The 15349-nt window shown below is 43.8% G+C and overlaps 1 protein-coding gene across 4 annotated transcripts in view; it reads left to right on the forward strand.

Annotated features, from left to right (window-relative positions):
• ARAP3 (ArfGAP with RhoGAP domain, ankyrin repeat and PH domain 3) overlaps positions 1–15349 on the forward strand; it is a 120710-nt gene that overhangs the window by 69318 nt on the left and 36043 nt on the right. For all 4 annotated transcript variants that reach the window (XM_069969194.1, XM_069969197.1, XM_069969195.1 and 1 more), the window contains exons 7-10: positions 576–645; positions 6336–6456; positions 13273–13454; positions 13930–14036. In XM_069969194.1, the coding sequence (XP_069825295.1) occupies positions 576–645; positions 6336–6456; positions 13273–13454; positions 13930–14036 (480 nt within the window). The remainder of the gene's footprint in view (positions 1–575; positions 646–6335; positions 6457–13272; positions 13455–13929; positions 14037–15349) is intronic.

Here is a 15349-nt window from a genome sequence, read left to right on the forward strand (position 1 = left end):
CTTTTGCTGGGGTTCATGAGCAGTGACGCTGCACAGCGAGGAAATGGGGATGGGTAAGTATAGCTTTTTTATTAAGTTCCCTCCACCCTGAATTTGCCTGAGTTCTCCTTCTAAATGTTGATCCTGCAGTTGACTCTCTTAAACCTGCAGATGAAACGGCTCCTTTTAATGACTTTATGTATTGGTGACCACACTGTAGGGGTTAAAGAGCTTCTTTTTGCTGTCAAGTGGGTGCACTGGAAGTCATATTACAGAATGTTCTCACTAAGTATTAAGGCCCTATTACATGAAGTGATTATTGGCCGTATTTGGGCAATTACTGGCCAGTATGGCCAATAATCGTTTTTTGTAATAGAAGGCAGCGATCAGCTGTCATGCACAATGTCGGCTGATCGTTGTCTTTTAATATCTCCCCCGCACTTACCACGTGTAACAGCATCGGTAGCGAGATGGAAACAGGTTGGTTCTCCTTTGCTCCTGGAAATCGCCATGTGTAATAGGGGCTTTAGTTATCCATACTATTTGTTGTATACACCTCTTACCTCACTGTAATGATTCTGCTTATACTTTTGCAGGAACTATGTCTTCCAAAGGAGATTTGTAAGATTTGACTGCAAGAATTTAATGTATTTCAGTAGTGACAAGGTAAGTACATAGTTCATACGCCATGTCAGGTTTGGGCAATCTTTTTACTTCTACGGTTCTTTTACACAAACATGAGTATTAAAAACTTAAAGCTGTCTTAAAGCCGAACATAGTTGGCCTGTTTATATAGTTGTTATATTGTATTTGGGTACTGGAGAACTCAACTTGTATTCATTCATCTGATGTTAGCCCACCTTAAAGGGGTTTGCTACTTTATATTAAAATTGTTCAGTGTACAGTATTAGTAATCGTACTCACTGCACTTGCTGACAGCAACTCCTTGTGTACCTCATAGAGCTAATTTTAGACTCCCCTTCTCCAGGCTACGCTGTCCTACTTTGTGGTGAGTCTGTCCATAAGATGGCCGACATGGAGGAGCATGTGACCATGCCCCGCCCCCCCCCCCCCCCCAGTGTCTTTCATAGGCATATACAGGTGGTGGTGGACACTGAGGGGTAGGGCATGGTCACAGGCTCCTCCATGTCAGCCATATTATGGACAGAATCACCACAGAGCAGGGCACCACAGAGTGGAGTCTGATTTTAGCTCTGAGGTACACAGGGAGCTGCTGTCAGTATATGCAGTAAGTACACTTACTAATACTATAGACTGAGCAATTTTACTTTACAATGGCCAACCCTTTTAAAATTTGCTCTGCTTGTGAAGATTTGAAATGAATAGTGGGAGTAGTAGTATTGTGGGAATAGATTAATACAAGTGTGCAACTTCCATACAAGCAGTGTTAGGCTATGTTCACACTACGTAAAACTATGGCCGTTGTTGGAGATGGCAACAACGGCCGTAGTTTTTGCAGGGTGGAACAATGCCTTAGTTTCAATGGGATCCCGGCCAGAACGTATACACATCGTATACACTCCGGCCGGGATCCCGTGCGGCCCTGCAAATAACTGACATGTCAGTTTTCTGCGGCCGCAATTCAATGAATTGCGGCCGTAGGAAACCCTGTCAGTTCACACTATGAAGCAAGCAGCTCCGGCCGCTTGCTTCATAGTGTGCAGGGGGAAACTGTGATGCGGGCGCGCGCTGATGCGCTGATCATCTAGCTAGGGTCAGAACCGTCGGATGTTCACGTTGTTCAATTCTAGTGAAGAGTAATTTTACCAGTATTTTTCCCTGTAAGCCACAACTTTGCAACCATGTTATTAGATGGGATGTAATTCCTCATTATTAAACTGAATTGGGAGATATTTATAGAAGATGACTTCTCTGTAACCACTATTAGCTGTAGAAAGTATAACGCTGCAACTTTCGATTCTTTCTACCTGAAGGAAACAAGTTTTTTAGACAAACCTTCATCTAACCACATTTTTCTTTCTCCCGAGTGCCCAGATGGCATAACGTCTTCTTCTAACTTCTGATAAATTTCTTTTCATATGGCCAAAATAGCATTACGCTCATAAATGGTTCACTTCCATCTAATATACTACCCTGGAGGGACTGATGTTATAGTATGATTAGGATGACAGCTGGATGCTTTAAATTCATTTAAAGTGTTTTTTGGGAAGCAATGCAGAAACAAATTGAATCATCACTTCTCTATAGAGAAATCCTCAAGCCGGCACTACTAACATGGAAGCATTCAGGCGTCATTTCAATCTAACTATAAAATCGGTCCCTACTGGGAAGTATATTATGTTTTGGCCCAAAAGTGAGGCAAACGCCAAAAGTCAAAAACCTTGTTGTTTTCAAAGAATCAAAAAGAAACAATGAGAATTTTTTTTAATTTTCTATATTTATTAATAGTGCAAATGTTAAGTAAATAAAAAAAAAATCTTTTTATATTGGTTCAAAATGAAACAGTACAAAACAGACCACACTGTTATGTAGTTGCTAAAAGTGGCAAAACAATGGAGGACCCTCATGTTTTGGAATGGAGCGAATATACAAAATCAAATTATTCATGGTACATAGAATTAAATGTACAATATGTGCTATTTGCTCTATATAGGATAAACACTGCCCCCCTTAACCCACCGCGGCCCGGTTTATACATTACCAGTCCGCGCTCCGGCTTGCTTCTGTGGCTCCCAGATACTGGTGTCCTGCTCAGCCAATCAGTGGCTGCGGCGGGGCAGTGCAATGATTGGCTGAGTAGAATGCCAGGAGCCCTTGAAGCAAGCTGGAGCGTGGATTTGTAATGTATTCACCGGGATAAAAGTATGCTGTGAGTATGTAATCCTATTCAGAATGACAGTAAGGGATTTGCAGCGCATTTCGCTGTGAACTCGTAGCGTGAAATCCGTTGCGGATCAGTTACTGTCATTCTGAATAGGATTACATACTTGCAGCGGAATTTTCTAGCCTGAGGGCCTGTTCACACTACGGAATCCTCGTGAATAACCTCCAGCGGAGGTTACCCCTGCTTAAAGATCTGCCCATCCCATAGGCTTCATTCTATGTTCAGGCAGATTCTGCTGTCCACCCAAAGAATTTATGTGTCAATTCTTTTTAGGGCGGCCGGTGGAATCTGCCTGAATAGAATGGACCCTATAGGACGGGCAGATCTTCAAGAGGGAGCACCGGTGGCAAGTGCATGGAATCCGCTGGAGGTTATCCATGAGGATTCCGTAGTGTTAACGGGCCCTAAAAAAATGTTACAAAAATAATGTTATAAGTAAACAGGAGATAAACTTTCCCTCATGTGTCAGTCTGCACGACGTTCTGTACTTTCCCTTAGAGATCCTGCAGAGACCACAGGGTCTCGGTTTTTGGCTGCTGCTGCGGAGGGTCAGCCAGAGGTAGGGTTGTGCCCTAGTTCAGGAAGGACAGATGGGGGGAGGCTCCTGCTTCAGTTAGTTGACTAAAAGACAGTCACAAGATTAAGAAGAAGGATGGGGCATTGCCAGATCAATAAAATGTCTTTATATAGTTCTCAGTTTTAATTTTATTGACACATAATAGAATCAAAGGAATGTGTATGACTTAACTTTCCGTAACCAGACGACTTTCTGTTCTTTTTTGTTGCAAATCCAAAGGAGCTGGCTATAACCTCAGGTAATCTTTACAGGTCGCTCATTGTTACTAGTCCTTACCTCTAGCAGTTGCCACATGCATATATGCAGGGGTAAATGGCCACATGATCTTACCAGTATTACTGCCATCATCAGGTGGCCATTGGCCACAAAAGACAGAGCTAACTAAAATTCTTTAAGGGGTTATCCGTTGTTCAAATTTTTATATAGTAAACATAATATGCTTACCTCTTTATTTCGCCATTGTGTCCTGTTGCAGTATCTCCCATGTGCTCCACTGACTGCAGCCACCACCACTTCCGAGACCAACTTACTTATCTCAGGAGTGACAGGTCGCACAGCCAATCACTGACTGAGATGGGACAGTGATTGACTGAGCGGGCTGTTACTCACAAGACAAGTTCATCTCAGAAGGGGCAGTGGCTGCAGTCAGTGGGGACACCAGAGATGCGGCAACAGGCAGCATTATATTAAAAAAAATTCTAACACCAGATGACCCTTTTAAAGATTATCTGTCACTATGCTGACTACAGACCCACTGTATGGTGCATCATGAAGACACCATACTTTCTCCTAGAAGCTTGGCTTGGAACTTTAATGATATTGCGTTCCCTAATAGACATCACAATTTATTTTCTCACAGATTTTGAATTTATGACACAAAAGTACAGTATGTATGATTCCTTAAAAAACAGAGGAAACAGCATGGCCCAGTAGTATCTATATGTTATATACAAATCTGGGTGCATGGGTCCTACTTCACTACTGATAAACTTTCTTAAAGTGACACTGTCACCCCCTTTTTGCATTATAACTTCCCTACACAGGTGTAAAGGGTAAATTTAGCAGTTTTCATACCTTATTTTATATCATATGTCATGGTGCTTGTTCCAGTAAAAAGTGATCTTTTATCATCTGCGGAGGGGGGTACGTGGGCGGGGCTTCACTGCTGAAGTGCCACTTAGCCCGCCCTCTGTGACATCATCAGCACATAGGCCCCACCCCTCAGTGGCCATTGGAAGGGCTGGCCTAAAGGTCTATGCCCCACACCAAAGGCCGCAGAGGGGCGGGGCCTACACGCTGTGACGGCACGGAGGGGTGGGGCTAAGTGGCGCTTCGGCCGTGAAGCCCCGCCCAGGTATCCCAATCCGCAGTTGATAAAAGATCACTTTTTACTGAAACAAGCACCATGACGTATGATATAAAATAGGGTATGAAAACTGCTAAATTTACCCTTTACATCTGTGTAGGGACGTCATAATGCAAAAAGGGGGTGACAGTGTCACTTTAAGGTCAAACATTGCACCTAAGTGTAGATTTAAAAGAAGATACAAATAGCAGACTTGGAATTGGAAGTTGACCAGCTATATAGCTTGCTGTCTTATAAGCTTGATTTTGCTTTATGCTTTTTTTTTATCTATACTCCTATACTTCCTTTTACAGTTGTGGTCTCTGAACATTGGTCAACCTTTCCTGTCACTAATGTATAATGAAGGCCAAATATTCACAAACGTGCGGGCAGACATCGATTTCTTTGTAAATCAATAGTCCAGGCGATTTTAAGAAACTTTGTAATTGGGTTTATTAGCCGAAAATGCATTTTTATCATGAAAAAGCAGTTTGAAGCTCTCCCCCCTGTCTTCATGGTTTTCTATGAAGAGGGGAGGGGTTGAGGGAGATGGGGCACCAAAACTTGACAACAAAGAGTTAATTTACAGCTACATCATCCGGCTATCTCCTCTGAAGTACTGACTGACAGCACTGACCTCTGAATACCGGCTTTCATACAGCTCCCACTGTGTAATCCTTTGTTCTTCACTCTGCTGGCGACAAATCTCCCTCCTGCCCCCTCCCCTCTCCATAGGATACACAGGGTTCGACTGACGTAAAAGAGTCTAGATTTGTAAAAGTACTGCGGAATCTGTTGGCGCTATATAAATAAAAAGTATTATTATTATTATTATTATTATTATTATTATTATTATTATTATTCCTGATAATGAGCAGTGAATTAGAGAGGGAGGGGTACCTGGGGAAAGTCTTTTTAAATGCAGATAATGGCATATTTGCCTAATAAACCCAATTACAAAGTTTCCTAAAATCACCTGTACTATTGAAAAAAAGAAAAAAAAAAAAAAAAATATGACAGTGACACTTTAAAGAGGCACACAAAACTAATACAGATTAAACAGTACACATAACAGGATAAGAGATGCTGGAAGATGATCATCCCTTTCTGTATCCAGAAAATTTCCAGAAAAATAAAATGGAATTGCCCTCCCTCTAGAAGCAGGTCATCCTGACAAATGTTGTACCTGGTTCACACATGTCTAGCAATCTAGATCTGTCCTGAAGGGTGACGCCAGGTACTACCATCTGGATTTCTAGCATCTGGTGTCCCATCTGGTGCCCATAGACTGAAATGGGTCATGGCGTGGTTGCAATGCTTATGATCCGGAACAGCCATGCTAAATGACAGCTTACAAACATATGTGCTTAGACCTAATAGAGGTAAAATGTCAATGCTGATTGGCTGTTTCTTCCAGCCAGTCGTGTGTTCTGAAGAGAAAAAGTGCATCTTGAATGTTTCAATTTACAACAGCCCAGAATATCCCATTATATGTTACAAATATTGCAACCCGATGCCATTGTAACGACCGTAAACTGTAAACATGTGTCATCTTTGTCACTTTTCAGGACATATATTCTAAAGGCGTGATCCCCCTGAACTCTATTGAAATGGCTCGTTCCACCAAGGAAAACAAGTTTGAAGTAGTCACCAAACATAGGATATTTGTGTTCCGGGCAGAGAGTGAAGGTTTGTATAGATCGGCCAGTGCATCATATGAATTACTTCAATGATTAAAAAATGTGCAATAAAAAGAAATAGAAGCGCCGATAGTTCGGCATTTGAATACCGCTGGCTGAAGAAGTTGGATGCAGCCCTAGGGAGCCATAGGTTGTATCCAACATCTTAGCCACCAGAATGCAAAGACTGAACTACTGGACTGGAGGAGCATGCTCGAGTTGAACTCATCTCTAGTAATAATCAATGTACCTCATCTTCCCTCTTTTTACGCACTGCTGTGAAGCCTAGCATGGGAGGGAAGGCTGGCACCAAGCTAACCTTATTGCCTCCATGCAGGATAACATAGTGAGGACCTTTAATATTTACAGCAAATTCCATACAGATATATTGTACTCTAAATATATTCATCTGGAGCGGTATAAGTCTATATGCGATGAACACTGCATTACAGTATGTCCTGTTTTATTCTTCTTTTGGGGGGGGGGGGGGTTGTGACCTGTTTTGAGTTTTTCTATGGAATCCTTTGCCTTCTGGGTACATGAGAACAGTGTGCTTTCATATTTTTATGTAATAGATTTTACAGTGTAGATATAGTCAAAGGCAGCGGGGTTTGACAGGGTTACTATGATGTTTGTGCCATTTTATACTGGCTTTCACATACATTCATTATGCAGTTGTAGCGTTCTTGAGACATGCCCATCATGTTTGATTTAGCCTTAAAAGGGGTTACGACTAGAGATGAGCGAACCGGGTTCGGGTTCGAGTCGATCCGAACCCGAACGTTCGGTATTTGATAAGCAGGGGCTGCTGAACTTGGATAAAGCTCTAAGGTTGTCTGGAAAACATGGATACAGCCAATGACTATATCCATGATTTTCACATATCCTTAGGGCTTTATCTAAGTTCAGCAGCCACCGCTAATCAAATGCCGAAAGTTCGGGTTCGGATCGACTCGAGCATGCTCCAGGTTTGCTCATCTCTAGTTACGACTTAAGGGGCACTACGGAGGGAAAAAAATTAAATCAACTAATGCCTAATAGTTATACAGGTTTGTAAGTTGCTTTTATTAAAAAAAAAAAACCTCAAGTCTTCCAGTACGTATCAACTGTTGTGTGTCCTGCAGGAAGTGGTTTATTCTTTTTAGTCTGACACGGTGTTCTTTGCTGCCACATCGGTCCATCATAGAAACTGTCCAGATCATTAGCAAATCCTCATAGAAAACCTCTTTCTCTGGACAGTTCCTGTCATGGACAGAGGTGGCAGCAAAAATCATTGTGTCAGTCTAAAAAAAGAATACACCACTTCATGCAGAACATACAGCAGCTGATAAGTACTGGAATTATTTTGTTTTTGTTAAACTAGAAGTAATTTACAAATCTTTATAACTTTCTGGTAGTTGTTGTCTTTTTTATATCGAAATCTCCAAAGTACCCCTTTACGCATCATGTTGTGCAAACTCACATCGAGGGGTGGGTGGTCTTAAAGGGAACCAATCACGCAGAAAATCAATGTAAAGCTAAGGATACGTGCTGGTAGATCACCCAGCACACTTCCCAAATATGCCCCTGTAACCTCTGTGCCCCCCTCAATTAGGCAGTATTCTTACTTTGTTCAGGTCACGCGCTGGTAAGTAGTCAAGGTGGGCGTATGTAGTCAAGGTGGGCGTATGTAGTCACGGTCCGGGGGCGTATGTAGTCACGGTCTGGGGGCGTATGTAGTCACAGTCCGGGGCTGTAATCACGCCCAGAGGGGCGTGATTCGGAGGCTTGCGGTCCAGTGACGTCATCCGGCGGCTCGCGTTCCGCGGCACGGCCGCGCCGACGTCTTCGGGAACCCGCGCATGCGCAGTACGTCAGCGTCGTCTCCCGCCGTACTGCGCATGACGGACATAGCCTCGAACTCACTTAGCGCCGGAGATCGTCGCTGGAGGCTAGGTTTCACCTGCTGGGCTCACCTCAATTCCTCTTTCTGCAGAAATTTGGTATTCCTCATCAGTTCTTTCTTCACTGCCACCAATGATTTACTTTGCAAACTCTCCCTGTCACCAATGATTTTATTTGCAGGTCTTCACTGCCACCAATGATTTTATTTGCAGGTCTTCACTGCCACCAATGATTTTATTTGCAGGTTCCCACTGCCATCAATGATTTTATTTGCAGGTCCCCACTGCCACCAATGATTTTATTTGCAGGTCCCCACTGACACCAACGATTAACCCTCCCACTGCCACCAATGATAATCCCCCTTATCATTGGTGGCAGTGGGGGGGTTAATCGCTGGTGTCAGTGGGGACCTGCAAATAAAATCATTGGTGGCAGTGGGGACCTGCAAATAAAATCATTGGTGGCAGTGAAGACCTGCAAATAAAATCATTGGTGACAGGGAGAGTTTGCAAAGTAAATCATTGGTGGCAGTGAAGAAAGAACTGATGAGGAATACCAAATTTCTGCAGAAAGAGGAATTGAGGTGAGCCCAGCAGGTGAAACCCAGCCTCCAGCGACGATCTCCGGCGCTAAGTGAGTTCGAGGCTATGTCCGTCATGCGCAGTACGGTGGGAGACGACGCTGACGTACTGCGCATGCGCGGGTTCCCGAAGACGTCGGCGCGGCCGCGACGTGGAACGCAAGCCGCCGGATGACGTCACTGGACCGCAAGCCTCCGAATCACGCCCCTCTGGGCGTGATTACAGCCCCGGACCGTGACTACATACGCCCCCGGACCGTGACTACATACACCCCCGGACCGTGACTACATACGCCCACCTTGACTACATACGCCCACCTTGACTACTTACCAAAAATTTACATACGGTGCGTGACCTGAACAAAGTAAGAATACTGTCTAATTGAGGGGGGCACAGAGGTTACAGGGGCATATTTGGGAAGTGTGCTGGGTGATCTACCAGCACGTATCCTTAGCTTTACATTGATTTTCTGCGTGATTGGTTCCCTTTAATATCTACAAGACAAAAAAAATACTTTGAAGGGCATTGTTCAAAATTCCTTATACATCGCACAGCAGTTTAATATATCTTGAAATTGGCATAAGAAAAGCTAGAAAAGTAAGGGGTGAAAATTTAGCAAATGAAAAAATTCCCCTATTATGTTTATGTTCTTTTAAAGGGACTAATCTGATGTTTTAAAAATGTATAGACAATAACACCAAAGCTATCATCAGTACATAACATGAAACTGACAGGGCGTTGCCAGTCTGATCCTATTGTTTGCCAGGAGTATGCATTGTTATTGTGTTTCGACTGCCTTTTATATCCCTCCAAACGGATATACTGCCAGCCAGCTGTATAAAAGGCATCGGAGTCTCAAGTCTCCTTAGTTCCAAGCCTTTAGATTTAGAGCATTTTGCAGATCTCTTATAAGCCCTTTTAGGTCAGGTGAAAAACCTCAGACACAACTAATACAAATGGCGGTGGACTTGTCTAAATCCTTAGGGAGGCGTCAGGCAGCTGTCTTCTGCAATCTTCCATCAGTGGTCCTTACTTCCTGCTTCCTGATCTTTAATAGCTCCTCAATAGGATTTCCTGTTCCAGATTGCAGGATGTCTCTGGATTTTATAGGAAAAATAGTTCCCCTACAATTTCAGCAGGTGACAGTATATTGTCAGCTATTCAGAGACGCCCTCTGTTTATTTTGGTGGGATCCTATAAATCTGAATGATAATTGTGGTGTAAGATAGGAAATGGAAGTCCAGGATACAGTCCCCATTACTGTTCCTTTGTGTCTATTGTGAGGCATTGTGGTTTTCTGAGGACAATGCCCTTTACTTTTTTACATCATTGTTTTGTAGAGAAAATATTTTTAACTATGTTTTTCTTGCGTATTGCCATTGTAGGACATTGCGGGTCATTTTCGCTTTTTGTCTTGTGAGATACCCAAAAACCAAGCATGTATATGTCATATAGGTAACCCACAGGACTGCTGTAGGGCCCCTGGAGAGAGGTATATATTCCAGGTTGGTCTCACCCCCATGGCTGGTGGTTTTCACAGGTATTGCAATGTTATAAAACATCTCTCCTGTAATAGTAGTCCAGCAATTTAGTGTGGCTCTCTCGCTAAGGCCATGTTCACACAGCATAAGTTCCACAGTAATCATGGCCATTGTTGCAACGGCCCTGATTAGTGCAGTGTTTACATTGTGCTGCAGGCTGAGGGAATCCCGGCCGGAATGTATGCACATGGTATACACTCCGGCCGGGATCCCTAGTGGCATCGTAGAAAACTGACATGTCAGTTTTCTGCAGCCGCTATTCATTGAATAGTAGCCACAGAAAACCCTGTCAGTGCACACTATGGAGCGCGCTCCATAGTGTGCAGTGGGGAGTTCTGATGCGCATGGATGCACGTTTGCGCATGTGCATGTGGGTGCTCAAGATCATCCAGCCATTACTGCAGCCTGGTCGGAATGATCTTTTCTGAGACCGGCCGTTCCATAACCGGGCTGGTCTCTTACAAGGTCTGAACATGGCCTAAAACAGCAATTTTCTGAATTCCCCACTATAATAGCAATATGGCTATTTTATTTATTTAGAAAACAGGCGTTTGAATGCATAGTTTTAAAGGGAAATAATAATTTCCAAAACGCCCCTGCAGCATTACATACAGTCAGGGCCGTATTTACCACTAGGCAGCACCTGTGGTCCGGAGCCTAGGGCAGCACCAGGGAGCAGGAGGAAGGAAACTTTTTTTTTTTTTCAATCTCCCACCTGCTCTTCAGACTTGCCAGTAAATCTGGTGTCTTTTCGAGGGGGTGGGGGTATGGTGGTATTGTCCAGGTCTGGTATGGCAGTGTTACCCAGTCACAGTTTATGTTTTAAGCAGTTAAAAACCATGAAAAATGTGATTCAGATGATGGGGGAGATTTATCAAACATGGTGTAAAGTGAAACTGTCTCAGTTGCCCCTAGCAACCAATCAGATTCCACCTTTCATTTTCCAAAGAGTCTGTGAGGGATGAAAAAAGGAATCTGATTGGTTGCTAGGGGCAACTGAGCCAGTTTCACTTTACACCATGCTTGATAAATCTCCCCCAATGTTTCTACATGTAGAGAAATGCATGTGGTCAAAACCACATTCCCCTATGCTCCCCAAGATGGGGCGTCTTCAGGTTTAGTGCCTAAGGCAGCAGCAGCTGTTAGTACGGCCCTGGCAACAAATCTCCACCATATGAACATACTTAAACAAGTAGCCAAGCCATTTCAGTTTTTTTTTTGGCCGTCTGTAGTTGTGGTGTCCCACTACGGGTGTTGCTCCTATTTACACCCTTTGTAAAAGTCTGTACTTTTGTGTGGTCTTATTGCAGCTACAGTGTTTTTAGAGATGACTACTAGATGTCACTGTATTGTTTAACTAAAGTATGGAAGCTGCACGGCTGAAGTATCTCAAGGGTTATTTGTATGAGTGTGTACCAGATTCTGTTAATCAGTAGCATTTCTCTTTTCTTCTGTCCTATCGCCTCTCTTCTTTCCCCTCTTCTGTTGCACTCTTTCCACCCAACCACAGCGCATCTTACACGCTGGTTAGGAAGTTAGTCCCTTGGGTGAAGGAGGAGTCTTAGCTAAGCTTTGGTGGAGAAAGGACACAGCTCAGATAGCTCTCCACCGTGGTTCTACCTGGGCCCTGGCCCTCTGCCAGGTTCCCTCTACAGTCGCAGTTCTTAGCCAGTACCCTGCATGGATAGGATGCAGAACAGTCAGCTCTTAAAAACCTTTCTTGAAGCACCATACAAGCTGTTTGATGCACTGTTAAGCCCTTCAAGAGAAGACTAGCCAACAGATAACCTGAACCCACGCCGAGGACTAGGAGTAACTACAGTGCAGGACAGTATCCGCAAAAGAGCCCAAGAGCTAGGAACTGATCCGGGTGGAGCAAAGTTACGTAAAGTCTATGAACTCCATCTCGCAGAGCGGGTGTACTTAGGAGATCCTAACCATTCGCTCATCCCAGGTAGCAGGGTCTGGGGCCTGTGTCACCCATTGGTACAGTTCCGCCAAAGCTAGTGGGCATCAGGTGGTGTGAAGACTATAGGAAAGGTCAAAACACAGGCACAGGTTGTTTCTTCTTCTTCTTCTACAAGTATTCTTCTATGCACTCCAACCTCCCGGCAGAGCACATTACTACTTGGGTTTGGACTTTCATGACACTCTCCTCTCTACTACCTCAGTACAACCTTATCAACTGTACTACATCCTACTCAGCACTTATCACACAGATCTGGTGGTTCTATGTACGTGTATTTATTGGAACTGTACCAAGTGTATCTCAAGATTCGTTGTATTACCTGCTGCACATTAAAAAGTAGTAAACCAAGTCAACGTTTGCAACTGAGTCTGTGATTATTCACCACCACCTACACAGCACTTACATCACAACCTTGGGACATCTCCCCTTTCTGTGGGTGGCGGGTCCTACCACTATTTGGGAGGGTTACTACACTCTGGCCATCTGTGACTATATCACCTGTGACTACACTATTCCAAGGGACTCTACAGCAACCCCACAGGCCACCGACCACAGGGGAAAAGGGTACAACCGGGCTTACTCTCTAAAAGCGGGCATGCCATCACACCTGTGTGTCCACTAGGCACTGGTGTCACGTGACAAAACCCTTAAGGTCCGGCTGTACCTCGGCCATCCACCACAGTAGTGGCGTCACACTACCATCTAGCAAGTGACCGGCCGTCCCACCGCTACAACATCATCCGGGGGTCACCACAGAACGGCAAAATGACTCCAACTGGATTTTATTACCATTGCTGTCATTCCCTTACAAGTAAATTATTTTACTTTTGTATGTATTCGTATTTCTACAGCACAAAGGAGTGAATGGTGCTCAACCATACAGAACAGAGTGAAAGAACAGCGTATGTTTAACCAGCGGCCTCGCTCCAACTGCATCTTCTCCAGGGCAGGCTATTTAGAGCTGAAAGGCTATAAGTCAAAAGTCTTTGCAGTGCTCACAACAGATGAATTATGGGTCCATAAAAATGAGCAGGTAAGTGCAGGCGAGATATTAGACCCTGCTTTAAAAGTTTTTTTAAATAATTAATTTTTGCCATTAAATGGTAGCTATATTTAATGGGAATCTGTCAGCTCTAACATGCTCAGAAATAGTCAGACACCCGATAGGGAGATTAAAAAAAAAAATAATAATAACTTAGCTCATGGCTGTTTGCAAAAGTATAAAACAATGTTTCCCTTCTAAGCTTAGTGTTATAGAGGTTGGCTGAGCTCCTGCATGCACACCTCCTCCCTCCCCCTCTCCTCCCTGCTGTATATGACTGATGATAAGGGCTTCCCTCAAATCTGACAGGACTGCTGACAAAGTGAGCCCCAAGTCATGTATTAAGAGATATGCGCTAAACTTCCATCTCTCCCGTTACCTTTTTTACTTCGATATCTGTAAAAAAAAAATTCCAGTCATAAAAAATCATTGAAACCTTAGTTGTTATATTATTATTGTCTTGCAGTTTTTCAAAATGGGCATTGGAATGTTTGTGATTGAAATGCACGGTTCCACCATTCGAGATGGGCGCAACAAGACTTTTGAGTTGATCACACCACACAAAACATTCAGGTAATAAGGGCATGGATAGTAAACCCCGTGAAATGGCCCTCAAATAAGTGATTGGGTAAGGCTAGGTTCACACTGCGTTTTCAGCATCCGTTTAACGGATCCGTTTTTTGCAAAAAAAGGATTGCAAAAAACGGATGCATTTGTGTGCATTTGTTTTTGATCCGTTTTTCCATTGGCTTCCATTATAAAAAAAAAAAAAAAAAAGGATCAAAACGGATACTTTTTTGACCGTTAAAAAAAACGGATCCGTTAAACGGATGCTGAAAACGCAGTGTGAACCTAGCCTTACATGTGTATAAAGGTGCCTATACACCATCAATAACAGGTCTCCTTCCTGTCCTCCCCACACACAAGTGTTTGGCACAGTCAAACGTTTTTGTGTTCATTGTGGGACGAGGGGGGGTCATAAGTCACCATCAGACTGCTCTGGCGCCCGCTTATTCACCCAAAAACAAAACCCCTTACACCTTTTACCGGCTTACCTTACACTAAGTGTTTGTATTACGGTCCTATTACACGGTCCGATCATAAAGTGTAAAGCAGATCAATGCTTGTTTACTGAGCAATTACACAGGTTGACTATCCAGCAACATGGGCTGCACAGACATCATTAGCGATGTCCATGCAGCTCTTGCCTTTAGTGTAAAATAATAGTATTTACTTACCTTACCACGTTCCCCAGCGTCCTTGAGCCTACCCCGGTGTCCTCAGGCCTTCTCTGCAGTTCGTCCTTCTGTTCTAGAGAGGCTGCTCAGCCAGTCACCAAGCACAGTCCTCTCGGCCAATGATTGGCTGAGCGGCCGGCCAGTGCAGAGGGGAACAGAGGGCAGAGCTGCAGAGACCAGGGAAGGCCCAAGGACACCAGAGAACGTGGGAAGGTAAGTAAATACTTTATTATTTTATACTACAATTACACATAGCAATGCGCTTCTCACACCCGATGATTTTAGGTCTAGACCTTAAAGTGTCACTTTTGTATTTTTATTTTTTGCAGAACTCAATAGTCCAGGCGATTTTAAGAAACTTTGTAATTGGGTTTATTAGGCAAATATGCCATTATCTTCATTCAAAAAGCCTTTCCCCAGCCCCCCCCCCCTCCTCTTTCTCATTTACTGCTCATTATCAGGAAATTATGTCTTGTTGCATCAGTTGGGCCCTGTCTGTTCTATGGAGGGGGGGGGGGGGGGAGAAGGGAGATTAGTCGGCAAGAGAGAGCAGAGAACAAAGGATTACACAGCGGGAGCTGTGTAAAAGCGGTATTCAGAGGTCAAAGAGGTCAGTGCTGACTGTCAAAAGGAGATAGCCCAGTGATG

The sequence above is a fragment of the Dendropsophus ebraccatus genome, chromosome 1 (genome assembly GCF_027789765.1).
Source record: "Dendropsophus ebraccatus isolate aDenEbr1 chromosome 1, aDenEbr1.pat, whole genome shotgun sequence".
Taxonomy (NCBI): domain Eukaryota; kingdom Metazoa; phylum Chordata; class Amphibia; order Anura; family Hylidae; genus Dendropsophus; species Dendropsophus ebraccatus.